We start from the raw sequence: 15,068 nt of genomic DNA on the forward strand, positions 1-15,068 counted from the left end.
TGGGCACCACATCTGGCCAGCCACCCGTGTCTGCGAATTCGGTTCTATCGGAACGTGGTCCACTCACTGACAGAGCCTTTACGGCTGCTTTGACACTATCATGGCAGAGCTGAGTTCAGCAGTTGCAACTGAGATTGCCTGGCCTGCAAAGCCTAAGGTATTTACTATCCAGCCCTTTGCAGAAAACGTTTGCCTACCCCTGGCCTGGAAGGTTCTTCCCAACCTCACTTGCCTGGTTCACCTTCTCTCATTGTTCATGTCTTGGCTTCAACATCCCTGACCCTTTTTGTCTAAGTTCAGTTCTCCTGCAACACGTTCTTATAGCATCCTATCCTAACCCCTCATTGTACTTCTCAAAACTGTAATTAAATCAGCTCTTTGAGACCTACCTTCCCCACCATGAACTCCATGAGGCTTGGACCAGGTGGGCTTATAAGACCTGGCACCAAGTAAGTGCTCAAAACAACATTTGCAGAGTAAACGAATGAAAACTGCTCTCTAAATCACTGAGGGAAAACCCAACTGCCAAAAGACTTGGGCTCCTTTCGTAACTTGACCAAAACTGGGAAGCGCTACCTCCGCGTCCCTGTTCTTCATGCTGGCTGCCAATTCCCTTTCAAGGTCGTTGATGGTTTCCTGGTTCCTCCTGTTCTGTTTCCTGATGTCCTGTATGAACTGGGCCTTGTCTCTGGCTTCCATGGGGCTGGTGAGGAGCTTCTCAAACAGGAAGCCCCGCAGCTCCATCAGGCTGTCGACGAGCCTCTGGGCGCCTGCTCTTCGGCCCAGCGTCTGCGTCTGCAGGAGGCTGGCCGCCTGGGGGTTACTGAGCAGGAGTCTCAGGGTGTTCTTGGTGGACTCTCTGACCTGCCTCTTCAGCGGGAGGAGGGCAGACTTCTGCAGCTCTATGGAGAGGCGGCGGTCCCAGAGCACCCGCTCCTCCTCCAGCTCCTCCTCCTCCTGCACCTGCCTCTCTTTACGCTGCAGGTAACTCACGTTGTCCAGGAGGAGCTGGCACAGCTCCTCATGCTCTCTCACGGCCTTCATGATGCCCTCTCCCAACATCCTCTCCAGATCCTTGTCGCCGGAGGCCACATGTGACAGCAGCGTCACCAACTGCACCTTGTGGATGGTCTCATCCAGCACGGACATGATCCTCTTGGCCTCGATGGTGGTAAGTTTGGTACTAGATGGGACCAAGAGGTTTGGCGGCGAGGCTGGCTTCTTGGATGGCTCTGTCATCAGCCTTATTCTGTTGATGTCAGGGCCTTGGTGGAGGGGTTCCACGGTGAGGACGTCTAAAGCCATTTGATAAGCAGCCTTGCTTGTCTTTGTACGCCCTGGGAGGTTGAGACTTTGGGAGACTAGATGGGTCTCCTGCTTTTATTATCCCCTAGGAACCCTAGAAAGGAAGGGGTAAGCAGTTAGCAGAGCCGTGCTGACATTGGTAGGGCTGGTGTGGCCACAGCAGCCGTTGACTTGACGGGGAGAGTTCATCTCAGGCACTCTGCAGCTTTACACAGAACCTCTCGCTGGAAGTCATTTTTAGCTTTGTGACTGGGTTGGGGCCACAAGGGTAGGAGGACCAGCTGCAGAGGCGGGTCTCAGGCCCATGTGTCAGGCAGGGACCAACAAGGAATGCAGACATCACGCTAAGTATTTAAACACAGAAATCGGGTTACACTGGTGATGGAAGAGCTGAGAGGGCAATCAGGGGAAGGTGAAGCCACCTGGCAACTGCAGTGGCCGGAAGCCACCACGGAAGGAGGAAGTGGTGAGCATGGGGATCAGGGTCACCTGGGGGAAGCTGGGACCACAGCCATTTCCTGTCCAGGAGGAGCTGCTGCCACTGCTGGAAACACAGGCCAAAGCAGAGAGCGGGGGAGAAATACTCTGGTCTCTCCCTTCCTCCCGCCGTCCAATCTCACACCGGCGCCTCCCACTGGCCAAACCGAGTGGGAAACCAGCTGACAAGGGGCCTGGGCGGTGTGGCCTGCAGGGGTCAGCAGTCTGAGACACAGAGCCGAACAGGGACAGAGCAAACAGTGGCGCGAGAGCAGACAGGATGAGGACCAGTCCAGCACACATGCGCTGATTTTTAAGTATGGATTTAAAAAATCGGAGTGGGGATGAACAATGACTTCAAAATACTATATTTAAAAACTAGTTTCACTAAATGCAATGCTGTATCCTGGATTGGATCCTGAAACGGAAAAGGGACATTAGTAGGAAAACTAGTCAAATCCAAGTCAAGTCGATAGTTTGGTTGAGAGCATTGCACCCATGTTAATTTCCTAGTTTTGACAAACGCATCGTGGTTATGTAAGACGTTAACATCGGGGGAGATGAATGAGGGGCGTGTGGGAGTTCTGTACTATCTTTGCAACTTTCCTGTAAATCTACAATTACTACAAAATAAAAGGCTTACTTAAAAGACTGTTTCAGAAAAATTTATGGCAGCAACCAGAAGTCAAGCATTTATGTTGCCTACATGACTCAGGGGCTAAGAATACCAGCTTTGGAGCAGCCCCACTCGGGTTCAGATCCTTGCTGGGGGACCCTGGGCTGGTTCTCCAATCCCCCTGGGCTGGGCTGCCTCGGCCATAGGACAGGAACCCTCAGATCTGATAGGAAATTTCTGGTACAGGGCCTGGACACTGAGTGCTCAATAAATAACAATGAATATTATTAGCCCAGGAAAATTGAAATCCCAAGTCCAGGACGTCGGTGACTTCCCAGTCTGAGTCTCCGGGCCAGCTGGAGACCCGGATGTACCTAATGAACTCTACTGCTTAGCACACTGTGGGACGATGGACCGCACTGCATCCCCCCTCACCCAGCTCCTTTTTTATCCCTTGTCTCAGTGACGGCAATTCCGCCAGCCTAGTTGCTCAGGCTGGAAACCTGGGCGCTGCCGCACGATTTTCCTTGCCCCCACACCTAGTCTGGCGCCCCGCTCTCTCTGAGTGCTCTCTCCTCGAGAGCTCCCAGGCCGTTCCCCCTCAACAGCCTCTCTGCCAGAGTTATGACCTTGCACTCTCTCCCTGGATGATTAAAGAGCTTTGTAACTGGTCTGCTTCCACCTGCTCCTGCTCCCTGCAATAAAGCTCACCCCTGGGGTCATCTGTCCGGGTATTTATTGAACCCCTTGGGATATAAAAGAGATGCAAGGGCTGGTCCCTGTCCTCTCAGAGTTTATAACCTGGTCTGAGATATGAAACACGCACACACGAAGGCTCAGCAGCTGTGGAAGGAAGGGGACAAAGGTGTAGTCACACAATAGGTCGAGATGATGACCAACCTTCAACACCAGAGTGGGGACTTTGGAGTTTATCTTACAGGAGATTGGGATCAGGAAAAGTGTAACAGCAGAAAATCAGATTTTTTAGAAAGATCTATCATAATGGATGATTTAGAGAGAAAGGGCTGGTGGCAGCAAGGATATTACAAACCTTGGGATTTTATAAACCTTCCACCTCAGGGCCTTTGCACACACTGTTTCTTCTTCCTGAAACACTGTTCTCTTTCCTCCTTGCCAAGTTAACTCCTTATACTCAGACCTTAGTTCAAGTGTCCCTTCCGCAGGCAACTCTTTCCTGGGCTTCCAGGCTGGGTCGAACTCTCATAAGGTTCTCATAAGGCCACACCCCTTTGTGGCAACTGTCCTCACTCCGTTCCCTCTTGCTTGCTTATACTGTAGAGGCTGGAAATACTTAATGCTTACCTTCTCAGACTCCTTTACAGCTAGGGGTGGCTATAAACACAGTTCAAGACAATGAAATAGAGAAGTTTTCTAGGGGTTCTGGGAAACTGCATAACTTCTTGATGCAGAAAGAAAGACATTGTTGGCTTCACCTCCATTCCCTGAATTTGGGCTTAATGCTGGAGCAATGGCAGCCATTTTGTGAACAAGAAGAAAAAGTTAAGAGAGTTACAGGAATGCTGCCCCTGATGTCATTGAGCCACTGGGCCTTCCAAGTGTCCATTATCTCTCACCCAGATGACTGTGATAACCTCTTCACTGGTCACCCTGCTTCTGCCCTCCTGCCCCACAGTCTCTTATCACAGCAGCCAAAGGGATCGTTTTAAAACGTCAGATCCTTTCACTTCTCTGCTCAAAACCCAGCTCACAACAGTTGATTGTTAAGATTGTAAGATGTCTGTGAGCTGGTTGTTAAACCATTGGTAGCTTGAAATCAGCCATGGTGGGAGTATTTATGCAATGGAAATTGGCAAATACCACAAATCAGCACCCCTCCCCTCCAAACCAGTTGTTACCAGCACACCACCACTTACAATGCTTCCCACCTCACCCAGAAAATAAGCCGGAGTCCTTACAATGAGCTAGAAGGCCCTACACAATCTGGCCACTGCTACCACTCACTCTTCTGCACCTAAATTCATCTTTTTGCTGTTCCTCGATTGTGTCAAACGTGCTCCGACTTCAGACAGGGCCTTTGCACATGCTGTCTCCCCCATCTGGAACATTCCTCTAAGTATCTGCAAAGCTGCTCCCTCGCTTCCTTCTCTGCTCAGATATCAGCGTAGCAGTGAGTGCTTTCCTGACACCTTCACAAAGTATAAACCCTCTCCTCCTGCCTGTCCCTCCCTCTCATCCTGGCTCCTTTTTCTCCAGGTGCAGCATCACATCAGACATCTCTACATGGGCCTGTTTGTTTATTGTTTGTCTTTCCCCCTCCCCTAAAAAGTAAGCCCCAATGAAGGTAGGAAGGTAGGAAGATGCTTTATCTGTTTTGATCACTGCACTGTTTCCATACCCAGCACTGAAAAAAACGGAGCATCCTCTTGGGGAGAGATCCGCTGGGTGGCTTACGGGCTCCCAGCGCCCGTTGGGTTTTCCTACTCTGCGGGTGTGAGAGATGTTTGGAAGAAACAATCATCAGGACTGGATGAGTGAGAGAGAGTGCCGAGTCTGGGTGAGTGGGAGACAAGGGGGTGGCCTTGCGGAACTAGGGGAATTGGGCGAAGTCTGGAATGGAGGACAAAGAGCTCAGCTTTAAACTCGTTGAGCTCCAGCCGCCATAACTGGAGCAGACAGTGGACAAGGGTCCTCGCCTTCCCGTGATCCATTTTCTCTTTGTCAGTGATGGCACCACATATTGTGCCAGACACATATTGTGATGTCAGACAGTTGTCCTTGGAGGAACTCATCCTCTCTCCCACCATGTGTAGCCTTAGTGGGCTCGCCCATCGAAGAACCCAGCTCTTGGGCAGCCCCAGTGACCTAGTGGTTAAGTTTGGTGCGCTCCACTTCAGTGGCATGGGTTCAGTTCCCGGGCCTGGACCTGCACACCACTTGTCAGTGGTCATGTCTTGGTGGTGGCTCACATATGAAACAGAGGAAGATTGGCACAGATGTTAACTCAGGGCGAATCTTCCTCAGCAAAAAAAAAAAAAAAAAAAAAAGAAGACCCCTGCACTCTGCCTCCTAAGAATCCTGAAGAAGGACTCATGGTGGGGAAGTGGTGGGAGCTGATTCGTGCCAGTGGCCAGCTCCTGGAGATGCTGCTACCAAGATCCCCAGAGCTGCCTTGGCTGCTGTGCTTCCGAGGCTCGGTCCTTCAGCTTTTCCTTCACCATGTTGCTTAGTCAGCGTCCGTTTCTGTTGCTTGCAATCAGAGAACCCTAGGCGACAAAATATTCTAGGCAACTGACAACGCGAGACCGGAGGGCTCCTGGGAGACCTTGGGGATGGAGATACAAAAGTGAGGGAGAGGCAAGAGAAAGCTGACACCACTAAAGTTATCTTCAGTTCACCAAACCCAAGAGGAAACAGAGAGAAGAGGAGGGAAGCAAAGAAACATCTAGAGTGACTACGAACAAGGGGGAAGGGCGGCCAGGGCAGGTGCTCAGGATGCTCTGGTCCTCAGCCAGGCAAGACGGATCCGAAATTAGAAGCCCCTGGGAGCTGCCACTGAGGCGAGAAGGGCAGCATCTTGCATCTGTCTGACTGAACCCACTTCCTGCTCCCATCAATCTCCTGAGTTCCTTTAAGGCTTCTCCTGAAAATAGTGCTTTAGGGACGGGCACGGAGCTTCCGCAGCCTCTCTGAGGATGAAGGATCTTTGCCCCACGGCCGCAGGCTGAATGTGAACAATGTTTAATGAACACGCTTCTCCCCATTGTCCCCCAAAGCTCTCAGGCATAAATCAAAACGCCTGAATTCTTCAGAGGTGGCGGCTTGAAGTGCAACGTTATATGAGATGTTTCCAATTTGCTTTCAGCCAGATTACCTCTTTTGCTTTAAAGGGCAAACTTATTTTCTTTGATTATGATGACGCTCATCACTTCCTGACAGCTCATTTGGGCGAACAAGAAAAAGCCGGCGGAACTAGAATCGGGGCACATGCATCCGACTCTTGAGGACAAAAATCACGGGACAATCTCTTTTCCTTGAATTCTAATATGATCATTTCACGTCCTTTTTAATGCCACCAACCTTAATATTTAAATCATTTCCAACTTAAGCCTCTCCTTTAAAAATTCCTGCCCCGAGAGTGAGGCAAGATGGGTAATGGATGGGGAACTTTAACTGGATCTTCCCTTTATTTGTCATTAATTCTGCTGATGAATTTTATAAATGGAAATATATCTTTATCATGCAAATTAGACCCCATCTTCATTCAGATGGGCTTGCTGGATATTTCATTACTTTCTCTCTCAGAACACTTTAAAAAAAAAAAGTTTGAGGTAAATTATATTGTTTTCCCCCTGGGGAGAAAACCCAATCCTGATAACTACCCCGCAAACCCAACACTGGGAAGTGAAGTCAGAGGGTGTTAAAGAACCTGGAGTGTGTGCAGGGGGGCAGCTCATTTTAAGAGATGCCATTTTAATGTTAGCTAACCCTTGAGAATTTCTACGTGCTAAATGCCGTTCTAAATGCTCTACACGAATTAATTCGTTTATTCCTCACAACAGCCTTCTGAGGTCGGTGCTTTTACTGCCTCCATTTCACAGACGAGGAAAGGGAGGCAGAGGGAGGTTCGATGCCTCTCTTGGTTCATAGCTAGTAAGTGACAGATCAGGATGGCAGCCCAGGTGGTCTGTCCTGGGAGTCCACACCCGCAACCGCCGCTCTGTCCAGTCTCTCCATCTTCAGCTTGACTTCTAAGGTGGACAGAATGCAATGATTCTTTGCTGGTCCAGTTTCAATGAACCCTGTCAAGGAGAGACCTGGGGAATAGATGTGTTCCAGTTCTTAGAGCATTCAATCCACTCAACAGCTACAAATACAAATATTCATATTTGTCATTACATCTATGAGCATATATATACCAGACTGGACCTGCCTTTCTTTCTGCTGCCACACACCGTTCCTGCTGGTGTCGTGTTCCTACGGGTGCACCAGGATTAGTCACAGCCTGCAACAATGGAGCTGTCACTCCATCCCTTTCTCCTCACTTAAGAAAGCTTATCAGAATAGAAGTGAGAGTGAGTGAATTATTTAGGGTAAGCTTTGAATCATCCCTCATTGATTTTTATATCTTTGAGTCAACCATTCACATACTTTGGAACGTATTACCAAGACCCACGTCATAAGTGATCACGACTCAGAGGTCACTGGCAGCGTGATGCCAGCCCACAGGGGCAGAGCTGACGGGCCAGGAAGGAGCCTCGAGACAGTCAGTTCTGACTCAGCATTGCCCAAGTCTCTGGCACTCACGAGCCATCTTTGTCATTTCTGCCAAAGCTAAAGGCCAGGCTGTACTATTATTGACTCAGATTTTTTTCCTTTAGGTATACTTTGATTCTTAAGGACTTTTCATTAAAAAGGGAACTTTATGTCTGCACTGTAACTGGAAAAATCTGTATTGCTTTCCTTAAGCAGAAGGTAACAATGTCTACATCCTGATATTATTTCATTCTAGCTAGATACTGTTACCCAGGAAAGATGAGTCTGAGACCAGATCTCTGCTGTTAAAAGGCAAGATTAGCAAGTGGTAGGGAGATGCTATAGACGTACTAACAGAAAGAGAGAGGAGACAAATTACTCATGTCAGGAAGGGGCCATCACTACTGACCCCACGGACGTTAAAGACAATAAAGGAATATTATGGACAACTCTATGGCTACACATTTGATAACCTATATGAAATGGCCCAATTCCTTGAAAGACACAAGCTACCAAAACTCACACAAGGAGGAATAGAGAACTCTAATGGGCCTATATCTACTAAAGAAAGTTGAATCAATACTTAATAACCTTCAAAAACAGAAAGCACCAGGCCTAGATTATTTCACTGGTAAATTCTACCAAAAATTTAAGGAACAAATTATACCAATTCGCTACAATCTCTTCCAGAAAATAGAAGCAGAAGGAATACTTCCCAGCTGGTTCTATGAGGTTAGCACTACTCTAATACCAAAACAAAGACATTACAAGAAAGGAAAACTACAGACCAATATTTCTCAGGAGCATAGATGCAAAAATCCTCAAGAACATATTTGCAAATTGAATCTAACAATCTATAAAAGGAATTATATACCATGACTGAGGTGGATTTATTCTGGGTCTGCAAGGCTGGTTCAGCATTCAAAAATCAATTAATATAATTCATCACACCAACAAGAAGAAAAGTCATATGATCATATCACTAGATGCAGAAAAAATCCAAATACCCATTCATTTTTGACAAAATCCAGCACCTATTCATGACTTTTTAAAAAAGCCTCTCAGCAAACAAGGAATAGGGTGGAACTTCCTTAATAAAGAGCATCTACAAAAGAACCTACAGCTACCACCATACTTAATTGTGAGAAACTAGACGTCTCCCCTTTAAGATGAGGAGTAAGGCCAGGATGTCCCCTCTCACCACTCCTGTTCCACATTGTAGTAGAGGTCCCAGCTGATGCGATGAGATAGGAAAAGGAAATAAAACGTATACAGATTGAGGAGGAAGAAATAAAACTATCTTTGTTTACAGATGACACAATTGTTTATGCAGAAAATCCCAAAGAATCAACAAAAACACTCCTGGAATTAGTAATCAATTATAGCAAAGTTGCAGAATATAAGGTTAATATACAAAAGACTTATAACATCAAACTGAGGCTTTCTCAATGATGTAATTGGAATTAAAAAAGACTTTTTAAAACATTCTTCAGCACAGACTTCTCACCACGGGGCTGAAGTTTATTTAGTGCCACGATCTGTCTCAAACCAGATACGGCTGAATGAACAAAACCAACTAAACGCATTCTCCTTTGGTACCAGCCTTCCACTGAAAATTCACAGCACATGTGTTCCTAGGCAATTTAAGCATTTCTTCACTGATTCTTAGCTCCAGTTGATACTTTGTGCCTGCCTAGCTCCATTCGTGGTACTTCTCATGACTTGGCAAAAAAGGCTGTTTTCAGCTTAGTTGTGAGAGAGCTAAGAATGAATGGTGGAGAGTGGAAAATACACTTGGAGGTAGAGATGGCAGAGAGAAATTTTCACAAGAGATGGAGCTCATGATCTTTACTTTCTACCCTAGTGAAAAAGTTGCAATTTCTACGTGATTGCAAATTGAATAAAGCCATGTTGTGGACTGCACAATTTGCATAGCTGATTTCATGTCCTTTTGATGGTCCCGTCATGTTTCTGAGAGGTCTGATTCCCACGCACCCATGCCTCCAGGCCCTAACACTGTCTGCTTCCTCCTTCCCCGATGTTCTTAGGACTCAAAGCTGTCCTTGGTGGGTATGGGAGTCCTGGTCGCTTAGTTCCGATTCCACCACCTACTTGCTTGGTTAATAGGTAGAGGTTTTGCCTTTGAAGTGGTAGGAATTTTCCTTTTGGCCTCAGGAAGATCTCACTGGCCTGTGAACCACACATCTGGCTTTCTTCAGGAGAAATTTATAGGCTTAATTTCAGCCTTCCAAGTCTAGCATGGGGAAAGTGCGGGGCTGGAAAGGGGCAGAAAATTCATGATGAAGACTGCTGTCCTAGCCACTATCGCACAGTGGGAGCTTGATGAATCACTGTTGAACAAACCAAGAGATGGCAAAGCCAGCTTTACCAAGAGGCCTGTTTCCCCCAGGGAGATGCTGGCATAACAGGATAATGTTATTTCACAAAATATGTTATGTCCTGAGTTAGAACCAGAAAATAATGCCATATTTTAATAGCGAAAACTGGGGGCCAAGATTTGGCCTATGTGTTGTTTCCCATCCCTGTGGCTTGGAATTTTAAAATAAAAGATTTAAATCAAATTTGTGTTTTCTTTTTCATAGTTTAGTTGGGTTTTTTCTATCACCACTTTTGGACTATCACTCAATCCTCTCCTGTCCTTTTTGCGAACCCACGTTTTGTGGATTGTATTTGGTTTGCAAAAGATTCCCAGGCTGGAGCCATTGCAGAGAAGGCCGGAGGCATTAACAGACGGGACCTCATCTGCGGTGATGGCTCTGAGGCCGCAGGCTCCAGTTTATCCCGTGCTTTGGAGACAGAGGACACTGGGTAGCGACTGAGGTTGGGAGAGAATGTGCTCCTGGGGACAGATATCTAAGCTGCCGGTTACAATGAACAGCTCACTACCCGCCACTGGCCACAACTATAGCCCTGGGCAAATCCACTGGACTTTCTGGGCCCTCATCTCTGAAGTGGAAAAGAAAAACAAGAGCCTACTGCACGGTGACTAAGTCTGTGGGTTCCGGCGTCAGACAAACCCGGAGTCCAATTCCAGCGGATCACCACTTCCTCACTGTGTGGCTCTAGGCAAGTCGATCAACGTCTCTGAGCTTTGGCTTCCTCATCTGTGAAGTGGGGACAGTAATGTAACACAAACTGGACACAATTGCCGGGAGTATGAAATGAAGCGCTGGCTCAATGATGTTTAGCTTTTATTACAACTTCAAAAATGATATAATTTCATCTTAACGTTTGGATCCTTCTTAAAATACAAGATGCGATTTTCCTCAAAATAGTGTATATGTTTTTGTGCAGAAGGGTTTATAAAGAGCCAAAACGGAAGCACTGTTTACTCCTTTTTACTATATCTGTTTTACATTTTGCTGGTTTCTACATCATTCATGCTTTTCTGTTCATGGTGGAGGAGGACAGAGATCCCGCAAACTACTTGCCATTTTTCGGCTTCCTGCTCCTTACAAATTATTTCATGACGATTCTTAATTCCTCTTTCGGTTACAGTGTAGCTTTGGGGGTGTTTATTTCTGGTGACATCCCACTGCCAAGGGGATCGTTTTGGTCTTTCAGACAGAAGGAAGAAGTTCCCAGCAGTGAATTTAGATTCTTCTAAAATAAACTTCCTCTACTTAAAAAAATATATTTAAATCATAACCTTATAAAATGCAAAACACTGGCTTTTCCTGACTGACAGATTATGTGGAAGAAGTGTCTTTTTTAAACCGAGAGCTGTGTCCCTTTAGAGAGTGAAATCAACTCGCCCATTAAAAATAAATGAAAGAGAATACAAAATATTAATGTGTGTTGCATGTAGTAAGTATTCACTCGTAATTAAACACTTGTGTGCTGGGGCCAGAAGGAAAACGTATTTCTTTGTCTGGTTTGTGGCTAAAGAAACAACCTGTGTTTGAAAGACCCCAAGTTAAAGGTATTTTATCGGTGAAGGACATAAACTGCTGCTATTATTTGCGAGCTGAGATCAAGGAGATGCTTTTCCCTGATTCTCTGTGTTTCAAATGATCTCGATTTTTATTCACTTTTGTTTTCAGTTCCACTAAACAGGGCCTCCAGGGAAAAGGGGTGTGTGTGCATGTGTGTGTTTAGTGTGTGTGTGTAGCATTTGTCCTGTATGAAAATACCAGTAGAAAGAGTTTCTCAGTCTCTGCACTAGTGACATGTTGGGTCAGATGGTTCTCTGCTGTGGGGCTGTCCTGTGTGTCGTAGGACGTGTAGCAGCACCCCGGCCTCCACCCACTCGATGCCATAGCACCTTTCTTCCATCACCTCTTCTGACCAGTTGGAAACAAAATGTCTCGAGACATTGCCACATGTCCCTGCTGGGAAGGGCAGATGCCCGTGGCTGAGAATCGCTGTTCTAGACCACAGGGGGCTTGCACGCCCATACGACTCCCACGTGCCCATCCTAAGGCCAGCGCTCCATCCAGGTTCATAGGAAGGCTAGTCCGAGTCTAGCCCAGCGGCACTCGACAGGCTGACCTCTGTGCCATCTAAGGCCACCATCAGTTACAGAATCAAGATGAGAGGCACAAGCTGGGTGTCGGGAGACCCGGGTGCATGACTCTGCCCTGCCTGGGGCTCTTGGAATACGCCTGGGAAATCCCTCAGCTCCCTGGCACCTGGGGATCTGGCACCTGTCCTGGCCACATCAAAAGGGAGCTGGGTGGAGGACAGATGACTCAATCGGCGGGAAAGCCCTTTGGAGAGTTAAACCCCTCTTCAAAGGGGAGAGATTATTATACGTCGAGGCCTAAATCAGGGGGTGCATCGGCCTCAGCACCCTGAACTCTCCCAGGGAGAAAGGGGGTGCGGGGAGGAATTAGCCATCGAGCAGGCAGGGAAGACCAACCCTTTAATTCAGCTTTTCAGTGTAAGCCGAGTGCAAAGCCCAAGCTAAAACCCCAGGCTTGACATCTGAGCACGTCTGTCTGGAATGGGCTGCCTCGCCCAGAGGCAGGGCACAGCTCCGTCTGGGATGCCCTGGGCAGCCTGTCCAGCCGAGGGAGGGACACTGATGCTATGACATCCAGCTGCTGTCCAAAGGCTGTTTCAGCTTTCCAGGCGGAGGGTGCGGTCTCGGGTCAGATGCTACTAACAACCTTTTTACATTCAGACAAGGCATGAGCAGTGACCTCAGAACTCACCCTTCTCTCCTGACTTTCCCACCATTTCCCCTACTTGCCCTGGTTATCCGGTTGGTTATGAGTCTCACTTCCTCTTGATCTCCTTCCAGGGGGACCAGGGAGCAAAGCAGTCGCCCTGAGTTGATGGGTTAGCTCATGCAGCCTCAGCGGCTTCCCTCATTGCTTCCGAGGAGAAATCGAAGGCTCCGGGAGGTGTCTTAAGCAGGGAGTGCGTGACAAGACCAGATCTGCAGCGGGGAAATTGTGGCCAAAGGCTTGGCAGGTGCAAGATGGAGAGAGGATCAGCTTAGGAAGGCTGTCACAGTGTCCAGGGGAGAGACCAGGGTGGCCTCACCTGGGTACAAGGCAGTGGACAGGCTCCAGAAATACTGAGACAGTAGAAGGAATGGGAGGAGGCAAAGGATTGGATGTGGAGAATGAAGGGGAGGGAAGAGTTAAGGATGATGCCCAGGGTTCTGGCTCAGGTTACTGTTTGGATCCTTGTGGTATTCACCCAAAAGGTGAAGACTGGAAGAGAAGAGGGGCTGATGGGTTGGGGAGTCTATTGATGCTAGAACATGCTATCCATTTACCAAGTCTTGAAACTATGGGGCTGCATGTGCCCAGAGGGGCGCCTCTTCCTATGTCACACCAAGGCACTGCACAGACCAGCAGCCGCCTGGGTGGGACGGCGATCAAGAGATGTGCGGCAGTGATTGGACATCCGGAGTAGACGTCAAGAAAGACCCGGAAAGGAGACACAGGAATGTGAGAGCCGTCGGGGACTAAGTGCATGGTACTTACCACAGGTGTAATTATGTTCCCCACAGCTCTACTGAGGTATAATCTACACAGCGTAAAATTCACCCACTGTAAGTGCACAACCCAAATGACTTTTTCGTAAGTGTATAAAGTCACGCCGCTTCAGCACAAAATTTCCCTCACTGTCCAGGATTCCCATGAGCTAATTTGCAAACAATTTCTGTTCCTACCACATTTAACTTTCCTGGATAAATCACCTAAATGAAGGCACAGAAATGGATTCGTACAATACGCAATCTCTTGCATCTGACTTTTTGGTTAGCACACTGGTTTTCAAGCAAAGGGGCAACTTTGACAGGAGACACTGACAATAATTTGGAGCTATATTTGGTTGTTACAGTGGGAGAGGGGGCTACTGGCATCGAGTGGGTAGAGGCCAGGGATGCTGCTAAACATCCTGCGGCACACAGGACGTCCCCCACAACGAGAATTATCTAGCCCGAAATGTCAATATTGCCGAGGTTGAGAAAACTTGACTTAGCATAATGTTTTTGAGGTTCATCCATGCATCAGTATTTTGTTCCTTTTTATTGCTGAATAGCATTCCAATAGTGTTCCATTAGTATCCCATTGTGTGGAAATATCACAATTTGTTTATCCATTCACCTGTTGAAGGACATTTGGGTTGTTTCCAGTTTTTGGTGATTATTAATAATGCTGCTAAGAACATTCATATATGTCCTTGTGTGGACATATGTTTTTATTTTTCTTAGGTTGAATCCTAGGAATGGAATTGCTGAGTTGTATGGTAATTTTATACTTAACTTTTTAAGAAATTGCCAAGAAATATTTCAAATTGGTTGTACCATTTTATGTGCCCACCAGCAAACTAAGAGAGTTCCAGTTTCTCCATATGTATACTGATACTTGGCAATGGCTGTCTTTTTGAGTTTTAAATATTTATTCAACTCTCTTGCTGGTTTTAAAAATCGGGTTGTTTGTCTTCTTATTGAGTTGTAAGAGTTATTTATACATTATCAGATATAGCCTTTTATTAGATACATGATTTGCAATTATTTTCTCCTTGTCTATGGCTTGTCTTTTCATTTTCTTGTGAAAATGTCTTTTTTTTTTTTTTTTTGGCGGAAGATTAGCCCTGAGCTAACATCTGCCTCCAATCCTCCTCTTTTTGCTGAGGAAGACTGGCACTGAGCTAACATCCATGCCCATCTTCCTCTACTTTATATGTGGGATGCCTACCACAGCATGGCGTGCCAAGCAGTGCCACATCCGCACCCGGGATCTGAACTGGCGAACCCCGGGCCGCCGAAGCGGAACGTGCACACTGGGTTGGCCCCGTGAAAATGTCTTTTGAAGCTCACAGTTTTTAAAAATTTTAATCAAGTCCAATTTATCAATTTTTTCTTTTATGGCTCATAATTTGGTGCCATATCTAAGAACTCTTTGCTAAACCCCAAATCATGAAGATTTTCTTCTATCTTTTTAAGAGTTTATAG

At 46.9% G+C, this 15,068-nt stretch overlaps 1 protein-coding gene across 8 annotated transcripts in view; it reads right to left on the minus strand.

The window, feature by feature from the left end:
• Positions 1–15,068, minus strand: part of IQCD (IQ motif containing D) — a 46,572-nt gene that overhangs the window by 5,522 nt on the left and 25,982 nt on the right. For all 8 annotated transcript variants that reach the window (XM_046639249.1, XM_046639246.1, XM_046639251.1 and 5 more), the window contains one exon: positions 577–1,399. In XM_046639249.1, coding sequence (XP_046495205.1) covers positions 577–1,305 — 729 coding nt within the window. In that variant the 5' untranslated portion in view covers positions 1,306–1,399. The remainder of the gene's footprint in view (positions 1–576; positions 1,400–15,068) is intronic.

This window comes from Equus quagga, chromosome 15 (assembly GCF_021613505.1).
Source record: "Equus quagga isolate Etosha38 chromosome 15, UCLA_HA_Equagga_1.0, whole genome shotgun sequence".
NCBI classification, from domain to species: domain Eukaryota; kingdom Metazoa; phylum Chordata; class Mammalia; order Perissodactyla; family Equidae; genus Equus; species Equus quagga.